We start from the raw sequence: 11,945 nt of genomic DNA, 5'->3' as shown, positions 1-11,945 counted from the left end.
CTTCTTGCAGACTGCCGGTCCTTTGCCTTCTTTTAGAGAGTCGTTGAGGCCTCTTGGAGGTTTATCTGTGTCCTCAGGGTCACCTGAGGGATGCAAATGGGCTTGGAGCCTTCTTGGAACTGCCAAAAGGACTGTGTTGTAGACTGGAGATAGATGATGTCAACAGCTCTCTAAAAGGAAGGCAAATGACCTGCTGTCTGCAAGGATTATAAATCCTTCCATTCTCCCACCATCCAGTCAGAGCGGAAGAAGCTTTGTGGATGAGAAGGGAAACGTCTTCAAAGAAAAACAAGAAAGTCCCGTTGCTTCGTGAAAAAAGCATCTTTGGGATAATGGTGACCTGAATGATGGAGAACCTCCATGGACAGATTGAAGATGCTTTGCTAAGGATGAATCGGGTCCGAAAAAAATAAACTGTATCTCTCAGACAAACGGATTGTCTTGTGTTACCTCCATTTGTAACCTACTTTGGACTAACAGAAGTTTCCAGTCTTGATCAGAGATAGAATGACATTCCAGTAATTTAAACCAAATTTTACCTCTGTGTGTATAACTGATATCCACCTGTTCTCTGTCCAGGAAGTTTTCTAGCTAATGTATGAGTCTAAATACTCAGTTGATGCAGAAATACGAAAAAGGGTCAGACAGGGATGTATTCTGTCTCCACTTTTGTTCAATATCTACTCCGCATCAATCTTTAATGAGGCACTGGAGAACATCGATGCTGGCATCAAAGTAAACGGTGTTTGGATCAACCATTTTAAGATATGCTGACGATACAGTTCTGCTTGCACGTGAGCATGAAGACCTTCAGTTCCTCATCAACAGAGTCACAGAAATATCTGAAAAATACGGCTTGAAGCTTAACACCTCAAAAACCAAGATCATGGTCGTCAGCAAACAACCTGTTAATTTACCACCAATACATTCGGAAGGAATACCATGAGAAAAAGTTGAAAGGATCACGCACCTAGTTTCTAATTTACATGAAAGCTGGGACGTGACCACTGAAGTGAAGACAAGGATAGAGAAAGCTCGAACAGCATTCTTCAAAATGAAAAAGGTCTGCTGCAGTCACGACAGAAGCCTAAGAGTGAAAATCAGGCTCTTCAGATGTTATATTTTTTCTACCCTGCTCCATGGAGTAGAGAGTTGGCCTCTGACAGAAGGCCACCTGAAGAGACTAGAAGCATTTGAAATGGGGATTGACAGGCGGCTGTTACATAGAAGCTGGGTTGACAAGATCAGAAATGAGGAGGTGATACACCGCCTGGGAAAGCCAAGGGAAATCATCAACACAATTAAAAAACGAAAATTAGAATATTTCGGACATGTGATGCGACACCCAGAAAAAACACAGCATACTCCATTTAATCCTCCAGGGAAAGATGGAAGGCAAACGAGGTCCAGGCAGAAGAAGAACATCGTGGCTTCCAAATCTAAGGGACCGGTTTGGACAAAACTCAGCAGCACTTTTTTGTGCGGCTGCTGATAAAAACAGGATCGCCAACATAATCGCCAACGTCCGATAACGGATATGGCACAAGAAGAAGAAATGTCTATGGAGATTCTCAGTCACCCAGATCGCAGTTGTCCCAAAGCTGTTTCTTTCAAGAGGCCACTGGACTTCCATTCTTTTTCCTTGAAGACGTTTCGCTTCCTATCCAAGAAGCTTCTTTAGTTCTGTCGGAACCGACAAAGCTTCTTGGATGAGAAGGGAAACGCCCTCAAGGAAAAACGAAGTCCAGTGGCCTCTTGGAAAAGGCACCTTCGGAGCCTCAATCCAAGTTGATCTCAGGGCATCATCTTTAGCCTTTGTAAACTGTGCCTCCCCCCCCAAAAAAAAGGAACAACACAAAACTGTGCCCTAACAACAACTATTAATAAGCATTTGTGGGCGAAGTTTACGTACAAGTTAGCAACATTTGGTTGCTTCTAGAGAAATAAATTCATCTTGATTATTTAACTGAAAGTGCGAAGAAAGAATGACCTGGAAGTTTAAATAAAAGAGAGATGATTAAACTGGTGGGGAATGTTCTTATAGAACTGGCAAGTGACTGAGTTTACAACAGCACTGAAAAAAGTGACTTAGGACCATTTTTCACACTTACGACTGTTGCAGCATCCCCGTGGTCACGTGATCAAAATTCAGAGGCTTGGCAACTGGCATGGACTTATGACGGTTGAAGAGCCCGGGGTCACGTGATCCCCTTTTGCAGCCTTTGGACAAGCAAAGTCAATGGGGGAAACCAGAATCATTTAAGAACTGAACAACTGAAGCGACTGACTTAACAACCGTGGCCAGGACGGTCGCAAAATGAGGCAAAGCTCACTTAACAACTGTCTCGCTTAGCAACAGAAATTTGGGGCTCCGTTGTGGTCGTATGCCGAGGACCACCTGTCTGCCTCTCCCAGGGGTAGAAAGCTAAATTAATTTGGTTTTACCTCAGATAGAAAACGGGAGATGTGGGAAGCAAATGTGAAAAACGGCTGTGGGACTTGGGTTTGGCTAGTCTAAAGAAGAGAAGAAATAGGGGAGACATGATGGCAGCTTTCCAGTATCTCAGGGGTTGCCCCAAAGAAGAGGGAGTCAAGCTATTCTCCAAAGTATGTGAACGCAGGACGAGAAGCAACGGGTGGAAACTAATCAAGGAGAGAAGCAGCCTAGAACTAAGGAGAAACTTCCTGACCGTGAGAACAATTAACCAGTGGAACAGCCTGCCTCCAGAAGCGGTGAATGCTCCAACACTGGAAGTTTTTAAGAAGAGATTGGACAGCCATTTTTCCGAAATGGTATAGGGTTTCCTGCCTGAGCAGGGGGTTGGACTAGATGACCTCCAAGGTCCTTCCAACTTTATTGTTATTATAGAAGCAACCTAGAATTAAGGAGAAACTTCCCGACAGTGAGGACAATTAACCAGTGGAACAGCCTGCCTCCAGAAGCGGTGAATGCTCCAACACTGGAAGTTTTTAAGAAGAGACTGGACAGTCACTTGTCTGAGATGGTATAGGTCAGGGGTAGGCAACCTCGGCTCTTTTATGACTCATGGACTTCAACTCCCAGAATTCCTGAGCTGACTCAGGAATTCTGGGAGTTGAAGTCCATGAGTCATAAAAGAGCCGAGGTTGCCTACCCCTGGTATAGGTTCTCCTGCTTGAGCAGGGGGCTGGACTAGAAGACCTCCAAGGTCCCTTCCAGCTCTATCTATATAAATGCGGGGACTGGCATAAAGGTCTCAGATAAACACCTAATGCTCAAAGTAGGAGGAACAAACAGGGTGAACTTAAAAGTCCTAGTACAAGAGGACAGGTGTGATATTGTTATTATGTGGGATGAAAGCCATGATTGCAGTGTACTGATAGAAAGATATACTTTGTTCAAAAGAGAAAAAAAAAACCCTAACGAGAGGAGGCAGAATTGCTTTCTTTGTAAGAGACCACGATGTTATCTACAGAAATGCATCAAAACAAGGACCAAAGCCTCCTTTTATGCATTTGGCTTAATATAAAAGGAGGGAAAAGAACGACATTGCTGTAGGCGGAGACTACAGGACACCCAACCGAGCAGAGGAAATAGAGGAGCTTTTTGCTAATCAGCTAATTAAAGTGTAAAATCTTCTGAACTGGAACTTCATGCCCGATCCTGATGCTTTGGGCCCGACAATGGGTAGACGTTAAAACGTTTTGAAAGTCTGCTTCCTCCAGGATTCTTTCCCGATTTTCTTTTTAAACAAACAGCTTCCCAGAGACCGACCCCTTTGCAGAAAAATAAGAGCAACGCATAGGTTAGGTCAGAGCAACAGTACGCCTCCTGCGTTTCAGAACAACATAAATTTAAACTTTATAAGGACCAATAAGCAAGAAAAACTGTCAACTGAATTAACTACGATTACAGACATGGAGAAGGAAGTAGAAACATAACCGCAGACCAGAGTTCCTTTCCAGAGAAAAAGGCAGATAGCAAGCCCGGAAACAGCCAGGGAGGGCTGCCATCCAGCCTCAAAGTGCCCAAATTCATTTCTCGTTTCACCCCTCAAAGCAGGTGCTTTGGCTCATGTGTGCTGAATTAGGGCTATCCCACCTGAAGGCAGGTGAGAACGTGGATGCCCCAGATTGGGGCTCAGGGAAAGAAAATGATCCTGGAAGAGTCCAAACGTTGGCTTGGTTGAAGTGGACATGGTTGGTTTCCCAGGAAAGATGCTCTTGTTTCTCTAAAAGTTCTCCTCCTCCTCCTCCTCATCATCATCACCATCATCATCTTGTTTTCAATTCAAGAGCATTGTTTCCATGTCTGGGGAAAACAATCCACGTTTATCTTCTCTCAATAGTTATCGTGATCACCCTGGAAGAAGATCTTCATCTCCTCCTCCTCCTCCTCCTCCTCCTCCTCCTCCTCCTCCTCCTCCTCCTCCTCCTCCTCCTCCTCCTCCCTTCTCCTCCTCCTCCTCCTCCTCCTTGAATATCACCATCATCATCTTGTTTTCAATTCTTCAAGAGCATTGTTTCCATGTCTGGGGAAAACAATCCATGTTTATCTTCTCTCAATAGTTATTGTGATCACCTTGGAAGAAGATCTTCTTCATCTCCTCCTCGTCCTCCTCTTCTCCTCCCCTCCCCTTCCCTTCTCCTTATCCTCCTTCCTTCCTCTTCCTCCCCCACCATTTTTACTAAAAGTCAGGGTGTCTAGTACCCCAAACGGCCAAAGTCACTTCCCCAGTTCAAGGCTGGAACCCTGCAACCATCTCCTTCAGCCAGTTCAGTCTAATGCAGTGGTTCTCCACCTGTGGGTCGGGACCCCATTTGGGGTCGAACGACCATTTCACGGGGGTCACCAAACAACGCAGTCCGCCATTTTTTTCCCCTTTTCCTTAGCTGTGCTACTCCCTTTTATTCTATTGGCTTTTGAAAGCCAATAGGATAGACTCTCTTGAATAGAGTCTAATTCTATTGGCTTTCAAAAGCCAGTAGGAATTGTCCAGGCTGTCTCTGCCCTGCTGAGCCCGCCAAAAGTCCCATTCTGCAAACGGTGCTGCACCAGTTGAGTAGTCCTCGACTTACGACCGGTTGGGGGTCGCAGCATTGAAAAGGTTGAGAACCACTGGTGAATTGCCTTTTTCTTGCCTCTAAGCTTCAGACTAACGGTCAGGGCATGGCCCACTGGCCCATATCTAAGTGTGAGATCCTCCAGTGAGGAAGACCATCAAAGGATCCATTTCCCTCCCCGAAGAGAGAAGACCCAGACTAGTATTTCCAGGATTTGGCTGGAACAGTAGGAAGAAGAGGCTTGAGTAAGATGGGGACCTCTTAAGGAGAAACTATTGCTGCCTCCTGCACGTTCAGCTCCTTCAGGAAGATCAGAAAGGTAGATTTGGAGCAGATGAAAACGTTTTTTCCTGCACTAACATTACCTCAGCAGACAGATTGCTCAAAAGTGCTTTAGGTACTTCAGAGGTTAACACCTCCAGAAGTGGTGGGTGCTCCATCACTGGAGGTTTTTAAGAAGAGATTGGACAACCCTTTGGTGTAGAGTCGCGAGCCTAAGTGGGGGGGGGGTTGGACTAGAAGACCTCCAAGGTCCCTTCCAAGGTCTGCTATTCCTCTTATCTCGTGTTTTGAGTCTCTCTTCGGTTATGTGGCAAAACAGACACCAGGTGGCGCTGTTGGGCTGTTAACTCAAGTTTCTGGGCTGTAACATTTGCAAAGTTAAAATATTTTAGAATAGAATAGAATAGAAGGAATGAAGAATGGAATGGAATAGAATAGAAAAGAATAGAGAAAGGGAATAGAATAGAACAGAATAGAATAGAAAATGAGAATAAAATAGGAATTGAATAGAAATAAGAATAGAATAGAATAGGAATGAAGAATAGAATAGAACAGAAAATATGGAGAATAGAATAGAAATAAGAATAGAATAGAATAGGAATAGATAAATAGAACAGAAGGAATGAAGAATAGAAGGAATGAAGAATGGAATGTAGACTATATAGAGTATAGTAGAATAGGGAATAGAATATGGAATTGACTAGAATAGGGAATAGAATAGAAGAATAGAAATAAGAATAGAATAGAAAATAAGAATAGAATAGAAATAAGAATAGAATAGAAATAAGAATAGAAATAGGAATAGAATAGAATAGAAATAGAACAGAATAGAACAGAATAAAACAGAAGGAATGAAGAATAGAATGGAATAGAGTAGAGTAGAGTATATAGAGTAGAGTAGAATAGAATAGGGAATAGAATAGAACAGAATAGAATAGAATAGAGCTGGAAGGGATCTTGGAGATCTTCTAGTCTAGCCCCCCCCCTGCTCAAGCAGAGAACCTATACCATTTCAAATAAGTGACTGTCTAGTCTCTTCTTTAAAAACCTTGGTTTTTAACTGGGTGCAGGACCTCTACAACATTTTGGCCAGGTGGTTATCCAGATCTGTCCTGGCTGCTCTTGAATTTCTTCCATATCACCCTTGTCAAATATCGGAACAGGGCTACCACCCTGCACCTCTAACTCCTTGAAGCTCAGGGGAACCCCTTCCCTCCAGAAGTTGTGGGTGCTTCATCACTGGAGGTTTTTGAGAAGAGATTGGACAGCCACTTGTCTGGAATGGTGTAGGGTTAGGGCAAGGGTAGGCAACCTTGGCTCTTTTATGACTCGTGGACTTCAACTCCCAGAATTCCTCAGCCAGCCATGGCTCAGCTTGGAAACCTCTCCCTTTCCCCTCAGCATGGCTGGCTCAGGAATTCTGGGAGTTGGAGTCCACCCATCTTAAAGTTGTTGAGGTGGAGAAACAATGGACTAGGCCAGGGGTAGGCAACCTTGGCTCTTTTATGACTGGTGGACTTCAACTCCCAGAATTCCTGAGCCAGCCTGGCTCAGCTTGGAAACCTCTCCCTTTCCCCTCAGCATGGCTGGCTCAGGAATTCTGGGAGTTGAAGTCCACAAAGCGGCCAAGTTTGAAGATCCCTGACTTAAAACGTTCCAGGAACGTTTGGAGGAAGAAAAGATGAGTTTCAAACTCACAGTTGTGGCCGCCATCTTGATGTTTTTGCCCCACTCCCTGGCTAAATCAGGAGAGGGTGGGATTTAATCGGAAGTCTCCCCTGGTGAGTATTCTGCTTTTGCAATGCCTGACCTGGAAATATCCTATGTTTAATAAACTAACCCAGGTGACTTGTGGTGTGGCACAATAAATTGTTCCTTGAATTCCAAAGACCCCACCAACTGGAATCATTTAACCAGTGGGGTGTAGGAGACGCAGTGGCAGAACCTGGTGGGGATGGAGTCAAAGGAGGAACCAGCCTAGAATACCTACGTAGCCGTAAACGAACCCCTTGGTTCCATTGATTCTGATCTAACTCCAAGCAGGTGCCCACTATTGGTTTAGAACAGTGGTTCTCAACCTGTGGGTCGGGACCCCATTTGGGGTCGAACGACCATTTCACAGGGGTCGCCAAACAAGGCTGTCCGCCATTTTCCCCCCCTTTTCCTTAGCTGTGCTACTCCCTTTTATTATATTAGCTTTTGAAAGCCAATCGAATAGACTCTCTTGAATAGAGTCTAATTCTATTGGCTTTCCAAAGCCAATAGGAATTGTCCAGGCTGTCTCTGCCCTGCTGAGCCCACCAAAAGTCCCATTCTGCAAACGGTGCTGCACCAGTTGAGTAGTCCTCGACTTACGACTGGTTGAGTAGTCCTCGACTTACGACCGGTTAGGGGGTCGCGGCATTAAAAAGGTTGAGAACCACTGGTTTAGAAGATTCCTAAGCAATAAATTCTGGGCAATAAATCAGTTTAATTGGACCTGATCTTTCATGCTTGATTGGGGAGGGGGAGAAATTCCTGGAAACGGGCAATGAAATTTACTGATGGATTACACTTTGAAAATATTTGGAACTTCCTTCCTAACCTTGGCATACATATAATTTTAAAAACGAAAAGATAAAAACACTTGACATGGTGATTCCAGAATGTTAACTGGACACATATACGCAGCACTTAACATTTGAAAACAGGCATGGATTCCCCCCCCCCCCCTAGCATAAACTCCTTGGAGTGCATAACCTCTTGAAATTATGGTCTGTTGTTAATTAAATACTTGGCCGGTAAGGAAACCTTCAACATTTATTTAAAGATCCTAAATCTTCTCGGGTAACAATGCCATTGTTTCTTGCAACAAATAAGAAGCCACTTCCCAACCTTCCCATCGGAGATAACTTTATTCCACTGCTGAGTTGCTAATTTTCATGGAATTTCTCTGCCCGTCACAGACAGAAGTTGTATATACTTGCATTTTAGTATTTCCTCACTGGCTCCAATCTCCATTTGAAGGACCGTAAAACTTTTGACTGGATTCCAGTAGCCCGTGGTTTACAGGGGGAAAGCAACTGCTTTGAAGAAGAGTATTTGCATTTTGTGAGCATGCATGGCTCCTCAAATGCCACCTCAAAATATTGAATAGGGTTTAAAAAAAAAAAAAGGGGGGGGAGGGAGAATTTAGTCCAGAGCTGTCCACAAGCCTCAGAATGTAAGTTGAGCAGAGTATCCTTCTATCTAGATCATAAGGTTAATGCATGCATCCAGTCAGATGTTGCCCATAGGTTTGGATAGAAAAGCAAAATTTAAGATACAAATAGACCTCTGTGTGGTGCATCCTTTGACCATATGCTCTAGGGCAGTGGTTCTCAACCTGTGGGTCGGGACCCCATTTGGGGTCGAATGACCATTTCACGGGGGTCACCAAACAACGCAGTCCGCCATTTTTTTCCCCCTTTTCCTTAGCTATGCTACTCCCTTTTATTCTATTGGCTTTTGAAAGCCAATAGAATAGACTCTCTTGAATAGAGTCTAATTTTATTGGCTTTCCAAAGCCAATAGGAATTGTCCAGGCTGTCTCCGCCCTGCTGAGCCCGCCAAAAGTCCCATTCTGCAAACAGTTGTGCACCAGTTGAGTGGTCCTCGACTTACGACCGGTTGAGTAGTCCTTGACTTACGACCGGTTGGGGGTCGCGGCATTAAAAAGGTTGAGAACCACTGGACTAGGGATTCACCACATTCTTCCGCTCAAACAAGCGAAGCCCCATCCACGGGATGCAGGCAGCACACAAAACCACACACCCTGCAGTCCGTGGAAAAACCTCTCTCCACAGAACTGGTCCCTGGTGCCCAAAAGGTTGGGGGACCTCTGAGCTGGAAGAATGAAATTGTGTAGAAATCTTTCAGTGAAGAATGAGCAGCCACGAGCCCACCATTAAATGCAGTAATCCTCAATTTACAGTCATGATAGAAAAGCAGAATTTCCACGGCTAAGCAAGGCCGCGGTGCATGGGTTGCACCCAATTTTTTGAGCATTGTTTTCGCCATTTTTGCTAAGCGATTCCATGCGGTCGTTAAGAGGGAATCACACGGTCATTAAACAAATCTGACTCCCCCCTCTTATTGGAAGCCGTCTGGGAATGTTGCAAATGGGGATCACAGGATACCCCCCCCCCAGGAAGCTGCAACCATTGTTAATGCGTGCCAGTTAATACGTGCCAGTTTAAGTGTGAGGAACCAGTTGTAAATCACCTTTTTTCCATGCCCTTGCAAGTCGAGAACAACCTGTATTTAGGACTAAAATTCAAAGAATGGGAGATCTTGCTGCTCCAAATAGGAAAAAGAGTTATAGGCTTGTAAGATCTCACCACAATCTCTCTTCAGCTCAACTTCGTTAATGAAAACGAAGCGCAAATACTTTATACTGAAATAACAGCTGGTTAAATTTAGCTGCAGTGGACAGCTATTGTGCTTCGTCTTTTTGCCCCAAATCCAGCAATCTTTCCTTCAAAAGGCTGCCTTATTTTACCGTATCACCGCATTATATCCTTCATTACAAGCAGATGTCTCACGCACGGCATGCATTATTTATAAAACTTGCGTATGCCGAGCGAGTTTCTGTATACATTTTTTTCGTTTTTACTTCAATTTGAAGTGAAATATACAGCAGAGTATTCAAATGCCTTTGCATGACGCAGGCGCGAGCATTTCCGAAATTCAAAACGTTGACATTATAAAGCTTTCTGGAATATTCTGCTAATTGACACTGGCAATTTAAGCTTCCTTTTCTTTGATAATATACATTGTAATCGATCAGGTTAAATGGTGTTTTTTGTTTTTTAAGAAAAAAAATAGAAAGAAATCATCCTTTGTAAAAATCTGGCTCTTTTAAATAAGCCAAATTTGGTAAAGGTGAAGCGGGAAAAGAAATGTGTGGAACAATAGCGCCGTGTAGGAAAAGGAGCGGCAGAACTTGAGGGGGGGGGAGTCAAAAAAGCAATCAGTCTAGAATCTCTACGTCGCCACAGATGGACTTAATCCAATCTCCCTTGAATTCCACTGATCCTGATCTAACTCCAAGCAGGTTAAAAACATTCTTGTGCGTTGACTTTTTTTAGCGATAAATCAATTTGATTGGACTTTCCCATGTGGATCTGGTCTTTCCCACCCGACATGCAGATTGCTCCTTGATGATTTTAGGGCTCCAGTTTTCAAATAGGTAGGACTGTTACTTATTTACAGAAAACTTTGCCGTTTTATTTACAGGAAGCTTGGCCAGCTCCGTAGCCACCACTTTAATCAGGCTTTGCCAACCCTTTCCTCTACGCACACTTGCCCATTTTGAATGTGTAGCCCACCGAAAGCAACCACGACTTCTTCCACCTCTCAGCAGACCCCTGATTTATACTGCTGGCTATTGCAATTTACAGAACGTACAGATTGTAATCTCTGGGTTTGAGATTATACAGAAACACAACCAGTTCTTTGGCACTAGCAATGTCATTACAAAGCGGATGGTCTTTCCTAAAGGAGCAGCGGGAGATACTAACACAAGATTGGCCGAAGAAGACATGACAAAAGAAAAGGCCTCGATCTTCTCCAAAAGGATGTCACACCCAGAGTGTTTCCATAGCCGTTCTTCAAATGACAGATGCTTTCTGCTTTCTCCCACGGGAACTTGGCTACTTTTGAGAAGATAGGAGAAATAACTGCTCGGTTCTTCTGCTCAATCCACCCTTCGGTCATCATTCCTGAAATAAAAGGCGACAGAATCAAAGAAACGGAATGTGGAATCCCGGTTATTTGACAGCCTTTTATTTGGCACTGGTGTCCCTGCACTCCATAAATAAGTTGGAAGATCTGTGAAGAACATGACGTCCTTCACCGCGATGAAGCAGTCAACTAAAAGTAGAAACACTCATTGTTGCCATGGTCTTCGGCGTACTTAACTTTGCATCTATGGAATGTCAGCTGGAGATAAGCGAGTTGGATGGACATAACTAACAATCCCAATTGTTTAGCAGCAAGCCTTCTCCTTCTGAATTGATTACACACACCTCAGCTCATCAAGTTGTGGTTAACTCTAGCCAGGATAGCATAAGGAAAGAGTAACCAGTTTTTTTTTCATCTCCACCACTCGTACTTTAGATGATTATTATCTGAAAAAAACAGGAAACTTAGCGAGATGTAAGTATGAAAAACTTTTTTTTGCAGTACTGTTGTAACTTCTAACGGTCACTAAATGAACTGTTGTAAGTTGAGGACTGCCTGTACCTAAGCAAGCGTGGAGCCTTTTTCATCACATGATATCAGGGTTCCAATATCTTGGGGGCTGTCATGAAGAAGGGGGGGTCAACCTGTTCCCCAAAGCACCTGAAGGCAGGACAAGGAGCAACGGATGGAAACTCATCAAGGAGAGAAGCAACCTAGAACTAAGGAGAAATTTCCTGATAGAACAAGTAATCAGTGGAACAACTCGCCTCCAGAAGTTGTGGGGGCTCCAACACTGGAAGTTTTTAAGAAAAGACCGGACAGCCATTTGGCTGAAATGATATAGGGTTTCTTGCCTAAGCAGGGATTGGACTAGATGACCTCCAAGGTCCCTTCCAACTCTGTCATTCTATTCTATT

General features: G+C 43.9%; 1 protein-coding gene across 1 annotated transcript in view; it reads right to left on the bottom strand.

Annotated features, from left to right (window-relative positions):
- Positions 1-9,930: 9,930 nt before the first annotated feature.
- Positions 9,931-11,945, bottom strand: part of ATOH8 (atonal bHLH transcription factor 8) — a 26,163-nt gene continuing 24,148 nt past the window's right edge. Inside the window, exon 3 of the mRNA XM_039366730.1 lies at positions 9,931-11,066. Within this exon, the coding sequence (XP_039222664.1) occupies positions 11,061-11,066 (6 nt within the window). The 3' untranslated portion in view covers positions 9,931-11,060. The remainder of the gene's footprint in view (positions 11,067-11,945) is intronic.

Source organism: Crotalus tigris, unplaced genomic scaffold (assembly GCF_016545835.1).
Source record: "Crotalus tigris isolate CLP2741 ecotype Arizona unplaced genomic scaffold, ASM1654583v1 scf7180000020351.1464749751:1500972, whole genome shotgun sequence".
NCBI classification, from domain to species: domain Eukaryota; kingdom Metazoa; phylum Chordata; class Lepidosauria; order Squamata; family Viperidae; genus Crotalus; species Crotalus tigris.
The sequence above is the reverse complement of the archived record's forward strand: the minus strand, read 5'-3'. Positions and strand labels throughout refer to the sequence as shown.